General features: G+C 47.4%; 1 protein-coding gene across 2 annotated transcripts; it reads right to left on the reverse strand.

Annotated features, from left to right (window-relative positions):
• Window positions 1–1,008: 1,008 nt before the first annotated feature.
• On the reverse strand, window positions 1,009–20,740 carry LOC118103215 (aryl hydrocarbon receptor). 2 transcript variants are annotated; one of them, XM_035149921.2, is made up of 11 exons: window positions 20,323–20,740; window positions 19,494–19,681; window positions 16,023–16,138; window positions 13,474–13,563; window positions 11,912–12,038; window positions 11,366–11,502; window positions 10,049–10,254; window positions 9,841–9,950; window positions 8,224–8,365; window positions 6,735–8,142; window positions 1,009–4,164 (listed from the first exon to the last, which is right to left on the reverse strand). In XM_035149921.2, the coding sequence occupies exons 1-11, from the start codon at window positions 20,361–20,363 to the stop codon at window positions 4,006–4,008; spliced, it is 2,724 nt and encodes a 907-aa protein (XP_035005812.1). In that variant the 5' UTR covers window positions 20,364–20,740; the 3' UTR covers window positions 1,009–4,005. The 2 variants fall into 2 exon arrangements, with proteins under 2 accessions (XP_035005812.1, XP_035005811.1); XM_035149920.2 differs by having other exon boundaries at window positions 19,494–19,699.
• Between the last annotated feature and the right edge of the window lie 281 nt (window positions 20,741–21,021).

Genomic DNA, 21,021 nt, shown 5'->3' on the forward strand with positions numbered 1-21,021 from the left:
TAAATGTGACGCGTCAGATGTAGAAGAACAGGTTATTTAAAGGTTCAGTGCACAAAGAAAACAAGATGGATTCTGCCTGACCTCCTTTTCTCCCAGCAGGAGGAGGGAGGTTTGATTTGTGACACCGCTCCTCCCTCCTCTCAGGAGCTGCAGATCATCTTTGTCTCCTTGTTTTCTGAACTGATCTCAACCTGGAAAACTTCACTGAGCTTCAAGTTCAGGGAGATTTTCCCTTTTTCTGAATCTCTGTGGTCTTGCTCCTCAGTAGTTTGTTGCTGTTTGCGTCGGCGGTGGATCTCCTCTGGTATCAGTGTGTGTTTGTTTGCTTTCCGCCGGGTGTGAGTTCACACGTCCTCTGGTGCAAAAAGCATTAGAACGAGTGGGTGGAAATGGACAGCAGTGTTGTGTGTGTGTGTGTGTGTGTGTGTAGGTGTTAGAGTGTGTTTTCAGTGACAGCAGCTAAAAGCGTCCTCAGGTTGTTGGTGGCGTGCGTCACTTCGGTGTTTAACTCCTCTGAGGTCCCATAATGCAGCTGTGACTGGATTTCATCATCATCATCATCATCATCTTGTTGTGATTTGTCGTCTCTGTTTAATTTTCTATTAACTCATCAACACAACTAGAGCCTAAAGTCTACAAAGAATAGTTATATTAGATTTTTAAAACCTAAAATCAAGTGTCAAGCTGCTTTAAGTATTATTATCTTCATTGAAATTATATATTTGTTCATGTTTTGTCAGTAATTTTTATGTATATTAGTAAAAGTTACAAGGAAAGTGACTTGAGAGGATTTCTTGAAACCAACGTGGACTAAAACCTGAAGAGGAAAGTGTTCAAGACGCTGCTGTTCCATCTGAGTTCAGTTCTTACCTAACTTTCCTCTGAGGCTACTCTGTGCACTGAAGGGATGGTTGGGGGGGGGGCGGTGCTACACTGACGCCTGGTGGGCAGGTGAGGAATGACGTCAGCACAGCGATAAACAAAGAAAAGAAAAAGAAGACTCGAGGGTGTTTGCACCAAATCCTTTATTTCCAGGACCCAGGAGCACATTTCAACACATGGCTCCAAGACAAACCGCCCTTTTTTTAAAAGTTCAGTTTACGTACGACTACGACTTTCAGTGATAAAAGTAGCAAAATAAAGTCTGTGTGCCTTTAAAAACATTGAACAGCTACTGGAGGGTTTGGTTTCAAAGTTCAGTTCAGTTTCAACTCTGATGAAATGACTAACGGCATAAATATAAAGCGATTCGTTCACTTTCGAAGGTAACCTGTGGACAGAGTGGATTCTAAAGATACGGAGAGAAGAAGGTTCATGTACGTAAAGTGTTTTGAAATATATTCTTCATTTACTGAACGATGGCGAGTCGGAGCTCGCCGTTATGGCACCATTTTGTTTTGAGCTAAAGTGACAAACTGTCTTTAAACATGACGTAAAGATAAAACACGCGACTCTCGGGAACAATATTCAATCAACACTGAGTCATAAAATGCTTCTTTTTTTTTCTACAAGACTACTTTCAGTGCTGGAGGACGTTTGTAAGAGCAGTGAATTCAAAGTAGTGCTTGAAACAACGTCGATAAAAAAAACACCTACTGTCTATACACACACACAAGCTTCTCTTTTTCAGCGTCTGGAAAATGACCGTCTCTTTATAAATGTTCCTTTCATACAGCGTTTGATCTCACAACTGGTTTTAAATAATCTGTTTTATAATAAAAGTTCCGTTTATAAAAGAAAAGCAAAAACAACCAGAGGAAAACAGACAAGAGGCAAATGCGTAAAGTCGTTTTGTCGTAGAGACGTTCGGCCGCCGCCGCCGCCGCCATGACGACAGAACACCTTTGATTGACAGTTTGTTTTTCGTAGTGAAATAAAAGCTTCATGTTTTAAACATCTTTACAGTTTTTTTTTACCCGAGACATTCAACGAAGGAGCAACTGCAGACACACACGCGTGTTTACATGTTTCTCATTTGGTTTTTGGAGTCGGTGCTAAATGCTGTCCAGTCCGTCGTCACCACTCCGGCTGCTGGGGGGGCGGGGGGGGGGGCCAATGGGAGTGAAACTACATTCATGTCATATCAGACGTGAGGAAATGTAACGAGTTAAACATCAGACAAACACAACTCAAAATACACACAACTCATTTTTAAATTGGATTTTGGACACTGTGCTCTAAGGTTTTAATTTTACTTTCCTCCTGCACGATGATGTTAGAGTTAAGTGAGATGTTTTTTTCACACGGAAAAATGACTACACACAACTGGGAGTCCTGAAAATGTGTTAATTAATAATTATTAAATAATAATTTCAATCATTTACAGTAAATCTGACATGACATGAACGCAGCGTGAGTTTCCATGTCCCACTGACGGCTGTGGGAGTCCGGCGGAGGATTCTTTTCATTGCAGGTTTTGTCGTATTGTTCAGTTTGTTTGTTTAAATGTTTTAACACAAAGAAAAAATAAGACACAAAACTGTGCAGGACAGATTCTGTTTTCTACGATTGAGGCAGTGGCTTGAATTAAAGTTGAAAAGTCTCATCTGCTGATGTCTATTAACGATAATCCGTCAGTACAATAGGTCTGATTCCACATAAATGCACAAACTGGCCAGATATGAAATTAAGAACAGTACAAATGTTTCCTACCTCTGAGTGCAGATATTTTCTCAATCACGGGATAATAATATTACTAATAATTACAATTGTGTGATGACAGAAATCAAATCTTGAGAAACGCTGACACGCACCTCCTCCCTCACCTTCAGTTGTGATCTATTATTTACATTTAGGTCCTTAATGGATTACTGCGTGCATGTAAGTGCACTCAGGGTTTCCCACACGACACGACTGCAGGAGAAGAGGAAGCGGGAGTCTGACTGGCCGCGGCCGCCCAGACAAGGCATTAACGGGAGATTCTCACACTGTCTCCGGTCAGGAAACAAAAAATGCTCTTTTGTTTGATTTCAGCGCCACTGACGGACAAATCAGATCCTCTCTGATCACGTCTGTAACATACATGTAAGTGCACAACATCATTGTAAACCTCAAACGGGCTAAAATGCAGCATTAGGATAAATGTCGTGGTGCCGCGGCTAAAGAAGCAGCAGCGATAAAAAAAACACCGTTAAACTGCTTCTGGTTCGAACCTTTCATAATTTGTTTAAATCTCATCTCAACAATATAAACCACTGGATTGAAATGCTGTTTTGTCGACATGTAAAGCACCAGGACGAACAACACCCACGAGGCCGAACATCTACATCTAGGTGACGAGCGAACACATTAAATAATCTGCTGGTGTGTTCAGTCCACACCTCGCGGCCGTCTCCACGTCACACACGGAGCAGGATTACGAGACGAAGCGTTCACATTCCTGCATTAGCAGAAACAGATTACCAGCAGACGTGTTGAGCAGTAAATACACTAATGAAAGCAGCATGTTCTCACACTCACACACACACACACACACACACACACACACACACACACACACACACACAACACGGCTTCAAATGCTCACTTGTAGGATACTGTGAAGTTTAAATCTCCAGTTGTGTGCTTTATTTTAATAGTCCAGTGGCTTCTATCTTATTAAATGGCACTAAAACCGATTGTCAACAAGTTATTTGACCAACAAACGAACCACTTCTGTTGAAAGTCACAGTGTAAAGACGAGAGGACGATGAGTTTTGGCTTGAGGTTGATGTTCAGGTGAGTCGTCTGACTCCTGATAAAAGAACACACACCTGACACGTGGACACACAACGTTCAGTGAGCGCACAACTCACGAAAAGCTTCGTTTGTCTTTCCTCGTTATAACCGTCTCTAGGTTATCTACGGGACCTCGGTTCTCTGAGTAGAGCTTGAGTCCGATCTCAAGACAAGAGAAAGTGACACAAAGTCCTTTCTGGAAGAGGAGTTGAAACGTTTTCTCTCTCCGTTATTGTTTATTTTTCCTTCTGTACCTTCTCCTCTCGCCTCCGCGGACTCTTCCTCCCTTCAGAGGAAGAATCCAGACTTCTGTGGGTCCTGGAGAGCAGCGAGTCCTTCGGGGCACGAGACAGGGATGTCATCGGGGGCCCCTCCGTTCCCATTGGGCATCAGACACGTCTTGATGTACGCTGCGTTGGTGGCACTGAGGAGGCAGCCGTTCTCCAGCTGGGAAACAGAAACCACATGGTCCCGATTAGAGGTGTTCAGATACTGATACAAATACACAATCTGATTGGAACCGATACGCAGAGTCCAGGTGTCAGAGTCAAGAAGTGAAAAATGGTGTCCTGTGTGCTTATGTTGACCTCAATCACACGGTGAAGGTCGCGTCAGGCAGACCTCACGTCCTGAGAGACCCCGTGACAGGAGGAAGAGGAGGAGGAGGAGGAGGAGGAGAAGAGGAGGAGGAGGAGGAGGAGGAGGAGGAGGAGGAGGAGGAAGAGGAGGAGGAGGAGGGAGGAGGAGTATCCGACAGTATGCAGCTGTTGAGTTGACTTACATCACAGTGACTGTAATCCCCCCCCCACTGAGTCTAAACAGATTAGGTCATTTGCCAGATAGTTAAGTCGTTCGTCTGTACAACAACAAGACATTATAAAGTCATATATAAAAGTGATATTTAAATATGCATATAAAATAATATTTTTTCCTTTTAAATTCGATGTTCAAAAGTCGATCTCGAGCTTTAAATTTCCAGCTTTTATTTCCCCACAAACCTGAAACTTCTGTTCCCACAACCGTCGAGCACTCGGCTGAAGTGTCTGCAGGCGATGTGCACTTAAGATTAGCATTAGGATTAGCTTAGCACGCCGTTCCAGTAGCCCGGTTAGCATTAACCACGAGTGTCAGTGAGTAATTAGTCCCGTTCACAGTGTCAGTGTTTCTGGCTCAGTTGAACACTCGTCTCTTTTCCATCACTGACTGAAACCACCTCTCTGCTCTCCAGCCTCATCGATTTCAGCCTCGTTTCATTGGTTAAATCGTACGATCAGTTTCTGGAGAGCAGTTCCTGTCCTGCTGCTCTTCACCTTCACGCAGGCGACACTTTGCTGTTCTATTCCGGATCCAGACGGTGAAATGAAAGTAGAACTAGAGCAGAACGTGTCGCTGCATCGCTCGCCTCCCTCCCCGCCCCGTGTTCACAGCATTAGGTGATGATGACAGTCAAATTGTAGGTCAGCTCTGCTCACGCTTGACTGCCCAGTCTGCCAGTATTTTTCTTTCAGCGACAGCCACTGACCCTGAAGAATAACAGTGGATGCTGAATGGGGCGGGGATGAATGGATGCCTGCCGGGGTCGGCCATCTCCTGGGCCCGTCCCGACCTTATTCTATTCATTATTGTTCTCTTCTCACTACTGCCTTTCTGTCCTCGCTCGGGCCCGAGCTCTCATGATGAGTTATATCTCCTTTGTTGTCTCAGTAACACACAATACATGGGTTTAGGGTGAAGAGAAGCATTTCTATTTGATCTGATTCCTCTCGGATTAAAATCATAACGTTGACTTTGTTGTAAATATGTAAGATGGTTGATTTCCTGTCGTTTCTATGTGATCATTTGTCCATTTTCAGAGAAACCTGCTTAAATATGACGACTCATTAGAGGAATCAATCACAGAGGGAACGTTTTCCTGTGCGCACACAAAGGAACATCTCAACAAGTCGGTTTCAGAAAGGAAATGAAGTGAATCTCCTTGTTCTGCAGACAGTAGCATGTCGAACAGAGGTAACTACACTTTTCACGCCACCGTAGATGATTACTCGATTATAAAACAAGTTGCAGTTGATTTTCTAGCCATCGACTAATTGACTGAACGTTCCAGCGCTGCACTTTGCTCAAGTGAGTAAATACAAAGCCTCTTTTCTCTCTCTGTGGACGACAGAATGAACTGAATCTAGAAGCAGTAGTAAAGGTTATTTCTGACACTTGGTGGTGTATGAGCACACAACGTGATTTAACACTGATGATTCCAGAAACATTCAGCAGAAATACAAGAGGACCAGTACGGATCCAGACTCTGCTGCTGCTTTAGATTCCAGTCGACTCTCTCCTCAGACCGCGTCGCTCTGACCCATCTTCCTCTTATCTTATTTACATGGCGTGTCCGCTCGCATCATCACAGTTTACACTGAGCTCCATGGCAGCCCAGGGCCTCTGTGTGCTGACTCGGAAAAAAAAATCTATTTTCATGACAGTGAAAGAGAACAGTGCAGGGGGGGGGAGGTGAAGGGTCAGGGTTGTGGATTCTGCGGCGCTCGGTTTGTTGATGTTCGATGATATTTGAGAGCAACACAAACTTAAGGCCTCGCCACTGGGAGAGAGTCAAAGGCTCTGACTCCCAGACCAAACAGTCCTGAGTGGAGCTGGCAGCCTCGCTTGTTTGGAGACGAGAAGAAAGAGAAGAGGAGGACGGGACAGAAGATGGAGGTGGGATTCAGTTTCAGGATCACTGTTACTCCCTCATTTCATGGGGCTGGTATTTCACAAGGGGACGTTATGTAAACTCTTTGTTTCACGAAACGAAGTAAAATTAAGTTTGGAGGATGCAGTGTGGTTCACATGCATCTTCAAATTGAATCACATGCTTGATAGATGTAAATAAAACCAAGATCATTCCTGATATTAATGGCCTTAATGTTTTTCTCTGCACTTTGCCACTGTTTTAAATCAGCTGGAGAAAACTATTCCCTGTGACGGCCAGAGAAGCTCCCTGACATGTGTAAGTGTTCCCTCACCTTGCCACGATCCTCTGCCCCGGTGCTGAACATGCCGTAGGCCTCGAGGGACGGCAGGCTGTGCTGCGGCTGGGACAGACCCAGTAGCTGCTCTAGGTCCAGCGAGGAGCTCTGACTGGGACACTGGGACAAACACGATGGAGGAACCTGAGTCTGCTGGTGTTTCTGTTGGGCCCAAACATCCTGCGTGATCACACTGTTCAGGACGGTGCCACCGGTATACGGCGCGGTGGAGATGCTGTAGCCTGAGTGCTCCACCTCCATGTTGGGTGGGAAGGCTGCGTGTCCGTTGGAGGTGTGAGATCTGCTCAGTCCCAGCTGGTTGTGGAAACCAGGGAACAAAGCGCTCTGGCTGTTTTCCTGCTGGTGGGACTGGAGGTGCACCGAGTACTGGTCTTGTTGGAGCTGCCACTGTTGACTCAATCCCAGAAGTGAATGAAGGTGTTTGTGATCGCTGCTCAGCTGTGAGGCTTTGAGCACAGTGTGCGGGTGGTGGTGGGTGTGGTTGTTGGGGTGATGGAGGTTCTCTGTCGTGACCATCCAGTGACCGTTGGGTAAAACGTTGGTGTCCAGAGGCTGGATCTGTCCCGGCTGCCCTTTCCCCAGCTCACCTGCACGGACGTGTTGCTGCATCTGTTGCGAGAGCTGGACGATGGGCTGCCTGCCGCCGGGGAGAGCTGGAGGGACGGCAGCTGTGGAACACTCCTGCTGGGAGTCTGTGTTCGGCGGATGGCCCAAAAGTCCAAATCCACCCGGTTCCCCTCCCTCTGTGCCACCCTCCAGGGAGTCGTGGATATAGGAGAGGATTTCATTGTTGGTGAGGAGGTCGCTGAGGGAGGGGATGTGGTTTGGGTCCAGCTCCACCTGCATCATCCTCTCGTCCAGCAGCAGGAGCTCGAGGTCTTCAGCGTTCAGGCCCAGGTTCTCCAGAGCGCTGAAGAGCTCGCTGTTGGAGCACGTCTCGTCCCCGTCCAGAGACAAGGAGTCCAAGGTGGCCAGCAGGGGGTCAAAACTGGGTGTTTTACCGTTGCATCTTCCGGTCTCCCCGTTGGATACGATTTGCCAGCTGTCAGCACCAAATAAGCCACTGAAACCATCAGTCTGGCTCTGCTGCTCCCCAGTAAGGCTGCTCTGATAGGACATTTTCGTCTCTGTGTCGGGTTGGCAGACGTACACAGACTCGTCCTGGCTCATCAGAGCTCCCAGCAGGGACTTTGGGTCCAGCTCATCTGCAGAGCTCTTGTCCACTTTGCCCTTTTTGGACTTGCTGCCTTTGGCTTTGCCCTGGAAGGAATCAGGGAAGCCGTGCAGCGGATGCCCGGTCTGGTAGAGCAGCGCCTCCCCGGTGGCGAAGGTAAAAGGAAGGTGCATAGATCGCTTCCTCAGGTGTTCCCCTCCTTCCTCATCCCTGTGGAGGAAGAGGTCACAGAGAAGAGATTAACAGATACTAAAACTCAAACAAATTAAGCTGGAGTCATTGTACACTTACACCAAAGGCCTCTGGGTGGCGATGATGTAGTCCGGCTTTCCGTTCTTGTAGACGAGCCGGGCGTTGGCCTGGACCCACGTCCACCGGTTCTCCTTGGTGAGCAGCCTGAAGACGGTGAGGCCGCTCTCTCCGGTCTTTATCACTGGAATCACAACACACGAGACGTTGGAGGCTCTGTGTCACTGCCGTTTACGCTCTGCACGCCCCGCAGTGTGCACACACTCACACTGCATCTGCTCAGTCGGGCGTTCTGCTGTGACGAGGGCTACGTGCTCATGTTCACTTTGGCTACGTGCACATGTTACAAGTCCTGTTTGCACACTCTTACACAACCCACCACACACACACATACATACATCATGACATCCTCCTGCCCAAATCCCTCATCTCCTGGCTCAGCATTGTGTCTGTCAGTGTGTGTAACAGTGGTGCAGGTTGTGTTTCTGTGTTGTCTGGTTTCTGAACGAGCCTCAGAGTGAAGCACAGCCAGTCACACTAACTACTGATATCAGCCCAGAGCACAACATCTAATCCCTCTGAGAGAAGTTTCCTGGTGTTCTGATCTGTGGCCTCGTTTTCCTTCTTCATAACCTGAGGGATTACAGTGTTCTCCAACTGGGCCAATCACGTCTCCTGACCCCACATAAACCCGCTCGCTGGGTGGCAGGTTCTGTGTGTGGATTATAATCATGTCCATTGAACACAGGAGTGATCAACACTGCATCGGCAGGGATTAGACATGTGTTATTGTCATGTTGTGTTGGTGGCTGCTGAACCTGCCCTCCCATCTGTGCGTGCATCAGAGCGTGGCCAACATGGATGTATCTCTGTGTTATACGTTTCCAAATGCATATGCATGTATTTCCCTTTCTGTATGCATGACTACATGCAGTGTGTGTGTGTGTGTGTGTCTGGTAGCAGTGATGCGGGAGTTGAGGGCACCATGGTTACGACTAACCGGGTCATCCGGTACACAAGCTAAGTAGGACACTTGACTCTCGCTTAGAGATTTCCTGCATCAACAACAGACACACACAGCGTTGGTTTGTTTGTTTGTTTGTTCGTAGCATGTGTTACAACTGTAATGTGAAGTCAAACATGAGTCATGGGTCAACACACTTCTGACTATATGCTGATCACAGTCTGTGATATTTAAACAGCAGGAAGTCAGAAAGATCTCCCTGGATCCGAGTTACAGCCTCAAATTCATCTTTCTACTGAACTACAACAATAAACGTGAATATACTTTCATCCCTTGTCTTTTTGAGTTTATTATGTACTTTGTGTTAAAGTGAGGAATGTGAGAAAAGAGAAAGAACACAACTATGTGAAAACATGAAATGACTGACCTAATTTTAGCTACAGAATTTGTTTTTGCTCAAAAACACGTTATACTTCTGTAATTATATATACAAGACTGAAGCATTGCTGCCTTGCACAAGAGGGCCCTGGCAGGCTTTATTGACAGAAACCATCTCATGTTGCCGTCTGTTAACATGGAGGAGGCAGGGTTTCTGATGAGGAGGTGAAATGCTTTGTCCTCACTCGTGGGGAGACTCATGTCGTCCATCTTTATATGCAGTCCATGTGTAAACCATGCAGACAGCTGTGACTTACTTCTGACGTGGTTTTCTGCACAGTACAACATGTCGGCAGCGTGGATGAACTGGTAACCAGAGCCTCGAACCCTCAGCTCCGCCTCGGTGTATCCCAGGACTATTTTACCCCTGAAACAAAGTCAGATCAGTGGATACACATGTGAGTTACAGGTTGAGCTGTGCTTAACAACAGAGCAGCAATATCACGAGTTGTAAAAGTGAAGTACTTTGCGTCGCAGGCCATGGGTGTGAAATCGAGCTTGTGCTTGGTCCTGAAGATCATGTTCCTCGTTCTGATTTCCAGGATGGCCGGAGGCTGGATGGGCGTGGCGATGGCGAAGAGAGCAAGCTGAGGCGGCGTGCCGTCCTCGCTGTCACTCTGCTGACGGCTCTGACCGAGGAGGAACTTCAACCGACCCTGGATGTTCAGCGCCTGAAAGGACAGATAAACGATCATCACAGAGAACAGATAAGATGTCGAGCTTCTCTTCTTCGTCTGATTTTACCTCTGAGACGACCTGACTTCATCCCCTCACCCCTCTCGTCTGTATGTGTTTGACTTTAAAAACAGAAACTTCAGGGTTCAAGTTGTGTCAGGTTTTGGATCAACAACCCCCAGCAGCTCATAGGAAACCCAAAAGAACTTTCTCCTGTCTGCCGCCCTCCTCTCGCCCTGTGGCATCTCGTTTGAAGACCCCCCCTCTGCTCTGTTAGCTCTGGTTAATTGACTTTGGTGGGTTTAAGAGCCTGCAGCCATGATGTCAGGAATCTAGCCCTGAATAGCAGGAGGGATTACGAAAAACAAAGCCATAGCGACCAGTAGACACAAGTGCAAACCTGGCTTACTGCTCACGCAAACGCACTGGGAGGGAGGACTGAGAGATGCAGGTTTTCAAAGTCATCAATGAGCCCTGCCGGAGTGTCCTCGAGCAAGAAAATCAACCTCTTTACGTTCCAGACTTCAACCTCTGACCTCTTTGATTCTGCAGCTGCTGCTGCTGCAGAATCCTGCGTGTGGCCTGTGAAGTGCCTTGCTCGTGGGGGGCCCTGCCTCTTTTTTTTCCAGGCAGGTTTCAGGGATTTGCGCTGCTGCTGAACCGCGACATGATTTTCTCCATCCGCAGCTAATTGTCTTAGTGAGAGCAGAAGTGGCCGGTCTGGAGCTACCAACCCTGACTAAGCAAGTTCCCCCACTTCTCTGGTCTCTCCTGAGCGCCGGGGATTAAGACCTTTCCCCACGACCCTGAGGCTCTCTTAAGGCGGATTACAAGAGTAAATGGTGGCTTCTGATCCCGGAGGGACTCTGAGGTGGCACGCCATACCGCCGGCAGCACCGACAGGCCTCAAAGCATTACACAACAACTGAGTGTGGACATGTACAGAAGTCAGTCATGGTTATAGAACTAGTTTTTCTGCTAAACGTGACAACAGGTCGGCAGACGTTACATTTAGAGACGCTCCAGGAACGACTTTCTCTTCCGGAGACATGGACGAGGCAAAACCTGCCATTTGCTTTTTAGGAAGTTCATTTATCTTCCTCTTACCAGGAAGCCGGAGGAGTTGTCCAGCAAACAGCGGAAGCGGCAGATGAAGCCTCTCTCCAGAAAGGAAGAGTTCTCAGGTGGAAGCTGGTCGGGGTTGTAGCTCACGAGGCAAGGAGAGGTCGACTCCGACTCCCCATCTGAGGATATTAAACACTTTATTACTATTTGACTTGTTTAATGTAGATATGGGAGTGTGTGTGTGTGTGTGTGTGTGTGTGTGTACAGTTTGTACACTACACTACATCTGCAGATGTGTCTGCATTCAGACCACATCTCAGCATCCTGCAGTTGAAGGTCACCTCTCGCTGTGACCTCAGTGTCTTTTTTTAGAAGAGGAGAAGAAACTGTCCTCCAGGCTATTTATCAACTTACACGCACGATCGTTCAATGTGTTGGGTTTGATATTCTCACATAAATAAATGTCTTATACTTTTCCATGACATCCAGACTCATCAGGGTTTGTGCAGGTTTCAACAGGTTCAATGTGAGACTTTTAAAGACCCTGATGAAGATGTGAAGGAGTGGGAGCGTCTGCAGTAAACCCACCTGTAGAGGGATCTGTGGGGGGTCTGGGGCCCACGGGGGGGTCGAGGGCCCAGTGCAGGTTCCTCCTGAACTCCTGCTGGTCTTCAGTGTGAATCAGCTCAAACACACTCTGATGCATCACGTCGGTCTGGCAGGAGAATAACTCTTTGTATGAATATACAGTTTATACAGCGCAGGGGTAGCACAGATACATTCAGAGAGAAAACGTGACACTTGATATGAGATTATCTGAGTGAAGGTGGATGTTTTGATGAGGCCGTTTCTGTCAGCAGGTCCCCCCAGGGTTGCGTTTGATTCCGTTTGCCTTGAAGTGGAGCCAAGAGAAATCAAGTGTCGCTAAACGTTTAATTCAAACAGCTGAAACGGAGCCAAAGACCTGCTGTGACCCTGATATCTGCTGTCCAGACCCAGCGTGAACCGGCTGAGGACGGGAGTGGACGCACCTTCCCACCGCGGCAGTGAACAGAATCACCAAGAAGGAATTCTGACAGGCACAAGTGTTGGCTGAAATACTTTTGAAAATGAAAAAGTATTTGTGCTTTGATGCAGAAGACAAGAAGAAGACAAACTCAGCCCTGAAGCAAGAAGGATATACATCACTGTACATCCTGGGATCAGTGCTGCTCCTGTCTTCTTCTTCAAATCTTATCACCTGCTTTATCACAGAGTTTAATAAACAACATAACAATCACCTCAAATTATTCCTCTAAAGCTGCAGTTTAAGTTCTCACATCCTCATTTAAATCGGTTAACTACAGAATAAAACAAATCAAATATACGGATAAAATCCAAACTTTTATTATCTCGTGTCTGGTCCTTCTTGTCTGAGTCCCTCCTGTCACTCCTCCTGTCTTTATCGACTTGTCCCACTGTTGTGTCTTCTTTCATGGGTGTAACAACAGCTGTCAACACCTTTTTTTTTTTGTGTCTTTGTGTTGTCGAGGTGTCCCGCTGCGCCGTGTTGTTTCCAAACACGCCACGCGAGCGGAGACGGACGCTTCACCGAGGATTTAGGTCTGTTTGGTAAATGGGAGGAGACACGCCTCAGGTGGACGAGGACGTGGGGGGGGCGAGAGGTGATGGTCGCACCCTTGCCAGCAGCGACAGAGGGGGAAAGATGTGCGAATGTGTCCGAGTGTGTTGAGTGTGTTGTTGTGTCTGTATTTAGTTTGTGTGCGTAAGTGTGTGTACGTATGTGTGTGTCAGAGAAACGCTCAGGCAGACTTTGGATAATTTGATAATCACATTCTCCAAATAGAGATTAGACTGGAGCCTATGGTGCTTTGTTGTGAAGCCAATTGGATTAAACCTCTCGCTCCATATGTGCGTTTGTTTCAGTCCACTGGGCGCTGAGGACGATGCGTTCGTTAACTCCACCCGCCTCAGAGACACCTGCCTCCTCGGAGTCGCCCCTCTGCAGGCTAAACTAATTCCTCATAATCCAAAACATGTGTAGTGTAACGGCTCCGACAGCGAGACTATAAAGGGACATATGTGGTGGAGGAGGAGCATTTGAGAATGAGTCAGATATGTGACAGGGAAGTTCTCCAGTATGTTTTTACCTGATGGAAACCCAGGTAGTCCTGGATGGTGTGAGAGCAGAAGAAGACGGTTCCCTCGGCCGTCACCACCAGCACGAAGCCGTTCAGGGCCTGCGGACAGAAAACACACGGTTTTGTTAGGGAGATCAAGTTTTGTGTCACCTGTGATCAGGACTTAAACCCAAATGTCACCCGACAACAAAACAGTGCACAGGACAAACGTGGAAATGCCACATCCACTTCCACATGTCACATTCTGTGATGGTGACGTGGAACAATCTGCTGGAAATGTACTGCGTTGAAGAGGAAGCTGGAGAAACGAGTAGAAAGGCTTTAAAACAGGAAAGGAGGGAAGAGAAGGAGTCAAAGCTGCAGCCCAGCGTACGTCAGTTCAACGAGAAGTCATGTAGAGGAGGAGACGGGAGGCGAAGGAGGTCACTAATGTATGACTAACACCTCCATCATCGCTCCTCCTCCTCCTCTCCCCTTGTTTTCCTCGGGCCTCGGGGCCCAGCGAGGAGGTGATGACACTCGGTCCCGCCGCTGCCATGAGTCACAGCGGCATCCTGCCAGCATCCGCCCACACCTCGCTGATGATGCTGATGCTGATGATGATAATGATGGTGACCTCTGGAGGAACACAGTCTTTATCTAAACAGACACATGTTCTAATACACTCTCCTGAAAGTCCACGCACAGGCTCGGGTGGATCTCTAACATTCAAATCGCTGCTGCTGGGTCAAAACTTTACATTTCCATTTGAAACCTCTTTCAAAATCCATTACATGATGTCAAAAATGCATTAGCATCAGGCCTAAGACAAGACGGTTTCTCTGAGCTGCTGAATAATTCACAGTTCAGAGGAGGAGGGTCTCACTCGGTGGTGTGAAGGGAAAAAGCTAAACTGACTTCTTTGAACAAAACCTGAATTTACTTGTTTTTAACATCGGATGCTAAATGAACACACACACACACTCGGTCCAGGATTCGGTGAACACAGCATCTCAATTTAAAGATGCTACTTCCCTGAAACACGAGTGGATGACGTGTCTCCAAGTGAGGCGACGTCCACACTAATGTGCGTATTTCAACCTGACACCACGTCTGTCCACAGGAGCCACAACACAGCTTTAAACTCAAATACGTCCGGCAGCGTTTTGCAGACTTCTCAGTTTTAGCGGCTCCACGACTCGTACAACGCAGCAGCAGTGACGGGGATTCAAACCAACCACTGATTTGAATCAGTGCATTGATTAATGTGTTGATCCCAGAGGAGCAGGTGCGTCGCTGCAGCCGTGAAGAATCAAAGACGAGTCGGTGTGGAGGGGCAGCGGCTTCCTGCCTTCAGCTGCTCTATTCCATCACAGACACCGGCCCATGAATTATACAGAGCCGGTGAACACATGCATTATTGAAGGGAGGGGGTTTGGATGTGTGTGTGTGTGTGTGTGTGTGTGTGTGTGCCGGGTCAGACTAAAACACGTCGACCTCTGCCGCTCTGCAGAAAACACAAGGACCAGCTACTTTAACTCAAAATGAATTCATTAAATTCTTCCTTTATGGTGAATCGTGAGAGAGGAACAGTTTCCCTGTGCTTCCTGGAAGTGTTTCCTGTCACTGGATTGTCATCTTCCAGCGAACACACACACACACACACAAACAGACACACAAACAGACACACACACACTCGCTCACTCTCAGTCCCAGGAGAGAGAGGTTGACCAAACATGAGAGCGAGAGAGAGGGATGCGTTTTCTGCAGACAGATGAATCTACAGTAAATATTTATACACAGAGCTTGTATCTGTGTGTAGTGTGTGTAGTGTGTGTGTGTGTGTGTGTTGGACAGTTCTGGGCGTGGTCACTCACTGTAGGTTGCATCTTTCTGGCAGTTTTAGAAGCTTAAATCTTTAATCCAAGACTAATGTGATTATGTAGAAATAATATACTGATTGTTTTTAATTCAACAACAAATTATAATGTCTTTTAATCCATTAAGCAGAGACTGAAAAGTATAAATCTATCTTTGTGTGTATAATTGATGATCAAACAGGATATTCTAGGTGAAATATAAAACAACAAATCCTCACATGAACCAGAAAGAAATGTTAAACTTCCTCGAGGGAAACAACACAGCTAATACATGTCTCCCATGACTGTGAAGAGTTTGAATGAAATGACCAGTAACGAGGCTTTTTAGTTAGTTCAGACTTGTCAGACTCATTCCTCTCTGGCCCTGGACTAACAGGAGAGACGTCTCTGCAGCAGGTCAAACCAAACAAGTCCTGCTGCCGTCCCGCTGTGCAGCGCCGCCTCTCCTCCATCAGAGGCCTCCGTCTGACCCGGAGCAGCCGAGGTCCTGTTGCTGTTTTTGACGTGTGCAGACTCTCAGTGTGATGCATGAGAAAAAGAGCCAGACTCACTGAGAGCCTGGGAGCCGAGGGGGCTCGTGGTGTCTGGAGAACAGCTCCTCGCCGACAGCTTCATAAAGCTGACAGTCCCCCCCCCCTGCTCGAGACAAACTTCATCCACACAAGCCAACACAACGTTTGTGTTTGGATGTTTGTGTACCTGCAGCAGCAGCTCCCCCTCAGGTACGTGTCTGTCAGCAGAACCCGGCGTCTTGCCGTCGCTGTGTTGATCGCTGCGCTTGTTCGTGCCATTGGACAGCTGGCTCTTCAGCGCCACTGCAGGAAGACAAACAGAGACACAGAGACGTTAGTGGCAGAGAATAATGTCAGTGAAGTACCACCGGCCATTTGCAGACAACTGTGCTGCACCCTGCACTGGATCGAACATATTGAAGGGAGGAGAGTGTTTCCAGGAGACCAGAGGGAGTAACACGTCTCCAGAAAGAGACGGAGAGCGACACAGAGGGGACGTCAGGACACAAGATGGAGTAACACCCATAAAGGTGAGAGGAGGGACAGAGCAGCAAAGGACAAACAAAATGCAAAAAGGAAAATACACGGAGACTGGAGATTTTACGTTTTAATCTAACAAATAAACACGTCTAAAGTGATCCAGGTTTATTATGAGTTACTGTGAAGGCAGACAGAACTAGGGGCCTGCTCTGTGAGGCCCGGAGACAGAAACAGAGAGGCCAGCGCTGCGCCTCTGACCCCGAGGACAGAAATCTATTTGAGTGTGTTGAGTCTGAGCGAAAACAAAGAGCTTTTCTGAAGCAGCAGTGCTGACGTTAATGGAAGAGGAAATCTCAGACAATGCAGAGGCCGAAGGTTCGACCGGTTAAACTGCTTCTTCTGATCCTGACCCAAATTCCCCAGAGGGATCAATACAGCTCCTATCTCGGTTGTTATTGTGAATGTTGTCTTTTGTCCAATTGGCTTGTGGACAAATGTGGGACATAGCCTCTTTCCTCTTTTTCACATTAATGTATTTGATCCCTCATATAAATCATTTCTCCCTCGTATCGTCCAGTGTCTGTGGGACGCTGGGACACAAACTGAGCTCAGGCACCATCGTGGACGCCTTTCCACTCGTAGCTAATAGGGAATCGCACAGGAAAAAGGACAAATGGTGACATGGAAATGAACTTTCTATCTTTTTGTAGATTTTTACCACATCTCCGTCACCACCTGACCCAACAGAAGTTCACTTTGTGTTGAAATGTGTTTGTTTTCCACCAACGACCTGAACGACAGAACTAAACCAGCCTCAACGCGTACGACAAAGGTTTGATACACATGATGCTTCACCGCGTGGCAGCTTGTGGCTGCGGCTGTGAGCTCTGTTGGTGTCGGAGCTCGGTGTAGTGGAAGCTGCCGAGAGAGAAGCAGAACAAGCATGTCGACTATTAATAATTAAGATAGGAGGGGTGGAGGGGGAGGTATTCTGCGCCCTGACGTCATGACCAGGAGCCGCCGGCAAGAAAAAACACCCCACGGCACCAGAGAGGAGGAGGGGAGGGACGAGGGGGGGGACAACGAGGACACCAACAGTCGATAAAAACATCACAACAGACACTCTTCGGTCGTCTGAGTCACTTCACAGCGGCGGAGACGAGACAAAGGGAGGAGTGAGCGAGGCCGTGATTGGAGGAGGGACACACGTCTCCAGCCACAACCTGTGCTGCAAACGTTTAATCATTTCCCACAAAGATCGTCCGACCGGGAGTCAGTCAGCCACCGGTGTCTTCTGCCGTCTCGTCAGTGTGCGGCGACGGTGACACAAACCCTGACCCGTCTAATCCAGCGTCTCGTCCCCCCCCCGACTCCGACTTTAAAAGGTCTGTGACCGAAATGAATTTTTCAAAGGTTCAGCCGAGTGGCAGTGGCCGGGGCGACAGGAGGAGGGCACCTCCCACACGACAACAGAGGGCGATCTGCAAACAACACAGTGTTTGTGGGTGTTGGGCGATAAAGAGATTTGAGTTAAATATTAATGATAAACCTGCAATATTTATCTTATTGTTATAATTATCTCTACACATATAATCTACCTTAAAATTCAAGCATGTATGTTATTGATATTTGCTTTGGGACAAGTCCTGAAACCAAACCAGCTAAAATGACAGAAACCATCTTTAATAAAAATGTGTTTTACTCGTACTTTCCCTTTTTTAGTTTGGTGCATGTCCCATCTGCTAACATGGGGGAGAAGGTGGGGATTGATACAGTCTATGGTGTAAACAGATATTTAAGTCTCCACAACACGAGTCGTACACACACACACACACACACACACACACACAGATTGTCTCCATGGGTATGAACAACAAGGAAGCAGCATGTGACGGTGATAAAGAACAATAGATACACGGTGCTGTTACATAAGTACACACTAATCTGCTCTGAGCACTTGGCAGATGGCTTCACATGGAGACAGATGTGGACCAGCACACACACACACACACGCTGGAATGACTTTCAAATAACTGCTGTACGAATAAAGTTCCCGGCTGAAGTGTAGCGTTTGTTTTTACCAGGCGACCTGAACGACTCGACCTCCACAGAAACCTGCTCCTGCGTTTGCTGCCTCATGAGGCGGAAAGAACGTCTGACACAAACTTCACTTAACATCTGTGGCTTGTAATCGATTCACGACCTCAAAGCAAACGGGGTCAATAAGAAGCAGCTTTGTTAAAAAATAAAAAAAGCAGACGGAACGATCTGCTGTGTTCTTAAAACTCCGGAGAACGACTGACTCCTCCAGAAAGCGTCAGTAGCCCGGCCTCCTTCCTGACACTGACCCATGTGTAAAGAAAATGGTTGCAGGAGTCAAAAGTTAAAAAGTGGGTGCCTGTCTCCCCCCCCTTCCCCCAGTAAAACGGCTGAGTGGATTATCCCCTTGTGTTTTTATTCTCAGGAGCTTTTCATCTCCTCCTCCTCCCGCCTCCTCGCTGCGCCGCCGCCGTCTCCTCAGACCTACATTACTGTGCGGCTGAGACTTTGGGACAAGTGTCGCCTCGTGGCCGCGAGAGGGGCTGACCTACAATACGTTGCGGTTGTATTAAGATGTTATAATAAGGCGGGGGGGGAGTCGTCCAGGGTTCAAGCACTTAAGAGATGGATGTGGTGGTTTTCTGCAGGGTCAGCGATTTGAGTCACACAGTCACAGGTGATGTTCAGTCGAAGTGAGATCTATAAATCTGGGTTTGCTTCTTATTTACAGTTATTCATAATAAAGTTTATGGTTAAAGCGTTAAATATCAAGCTTCAGATAAACATGGTCTCAGCTTCTATTCACCTGGAAATAAACAGATCTGAGCTGAACTGTTTCACACTCGTACCTGGTGCTGTTGCTTTCCCACATGCACTGATTCTCTGTGACTGTCCACAGCTGGACTCTAACCCCCTGTCCAGCTCAGCCTGCAGAACCTGTCTCTGACCCTCCTGCTCTGTGGCCTCAGGTTCTGAGTGAGGTGTGAAGAGCTGTTTCCAAAAGGAACCCGGTGAGCAGCTGCTTCAGGACAGAGGGACATGTACCAGAATCTCTCCCCGTCTCATTTTCACTGCTTCTAAAACCCGTAACTTGTGAGGGAAGCTTCAGGAAACGGAGGTTTGCAGTTTCCAATCCCACCTGAGAAGAAGTTCTTGGTGCGGAGGAAGCTGACGCTGAGCCTCAGGATGGACAGCTTGTCCAGGCTGGATATGACGTCCTCGGGGAACGGCAGCAGGCCGGCGAGCCGGTCCAGCTCCGAGTTCAGACGGTCACGGTGGCGTTTGGACGGGTTGGACTTGGCCCCTTCAGCCGGGGTCGGCTTGGCTCTGGTTACGAAGGGAACACTGTGAGATGTGACTTGATTATCGAGGGGAAAACATCCAGTTCAAAAAACAGTCATCAAGGTGATTGACGGTTAAATATCAGTCGACTGAGAAACCTGATTGAAGTGTGTTGACATCAGATTCATAGGAATTATCAGGATTAAATTAACCACACGTACAATTACACTTTGTTGACTTCTGTTATTTACAGATTTCACATGTGTGTGTTATATAAAACGATATAATATCATATTATTAATTGGTGCAGTTGTTTGTACATTTATTGATTTCATACTCATTTCTTTTCAATGCAAACTAAACATATATGTAATAACTGATTTAACACAATAAGGCCTGTAATTGATTCATGTTTCAGACCCTGACTCAGCATTTATAAGCTCTAACATGTAAATAATCCTTTTATTAATGTTTAACAGCCTTAAGCACATTGAAGTGTTGAGTCATTTTACATTTGTCTGCAGCTGATTGTTGTAAATTAATGTTTTACTGCACCAGTCAAACATTAATATACATCAACACGTGCATCAACAGGAGGTTTAGTGGATTTGTAATGAAAGACTAACATTGCATAGTAATGAGATAATGGAATGAAGTATTCAAAGTGTAAGAAGAAGCGGACTCACCCCTTCTGAGCAGGTTTCCTTCTCTTCCTCCCTGCGTACATGTTGTTTCTTCACCTATTGACACAAGCTGCTCAGTGGAATCCAGTAGAATCCAGATGTGACTCCGGATCGTGCAGTGAAGTGAGATTCAGATCAGCTCTAGCGGCTCCTGCTCCATCTCAGCGTCGCTGCCTCCGAGGTCGTCCCGTCCATGACGCTCCGCAGCCGGGTCGAGTCCCGCCGACGCTCCGCTGGAACTAAGCCCCGCTCAAAGTGCACGTCCCGGGGAGGAGTTCACCACCGAGGGACGCTGAATATACCCGGTCTGTCCCCGGTCCTGTCACCACTATGTCCCCGGTAGTTTCTCCTCTCCGTCCCCGGTAGTCTCTCCACCTCCCTGTCCCCGTCTCTCCTCCTCTCCGTCCCCGGTAGTCTTTCCTCCTCCTCCCTGTCCCCGGTAGTCTCTCCTCCTCCTCCTCCCCCCTGTCCCGGCTCCTCCTCCTCTCCGCTCCCTCAAACCAGCGCGCGCCTCCCTGCCCTGTCCACGGGAGCGCGCAGTGGGGTCAAAGGTCATGTAAAATAAAGTCCATTTAAAATAACGCTTTAATTTTAATGACAACACTCACAAATTGTCATGTTACAAATATAATTACTCGTAGTTATTTATTAATTAATTATACAATAAATTAATCAGTACTATTATATGTATTTATTTAATAT

Source organism: Hippoglossus stenolepis, chromosome 24 (assembly GCF_022539355.2).
Source record: "Hippoglossus stenolepis isolate QCI-W04-F060 chromosome 24, HSTE1.2, whole genome shotgun sequence".
In the NCBI taxonomy this organism is placed as follows: Eukaryota; Metazoa; Chordata; class Actinopteri; order Pleuronectiformes; family Pleuronectidae; genus Hippoglossus; species Hippoglossus stenolepis.

Coding starts and splice junctions, on each gene's coding strand:
- LOC118103215 (XM_035149920.2), bottom strand. CDS start 20,363: ATGTACGCAGGGAGGAAGAGAAGGAAACCTGCTCAGAAGGG. Junction 19,700..20,322: donor AGGAAACCTGCTCAGAAGGG/GTGAGTCCGCTT, acceptor CACATCTCACAG/TGTTCCCTTCGTAACCAGAG. Junction 4,165..6,734: donor GGGCAGAGGATCGTGGCAAG/GTGAGGGAACAC, acceptor TCTGTTTCCCAG/CTGGAGAACGGCTGCCTCCT.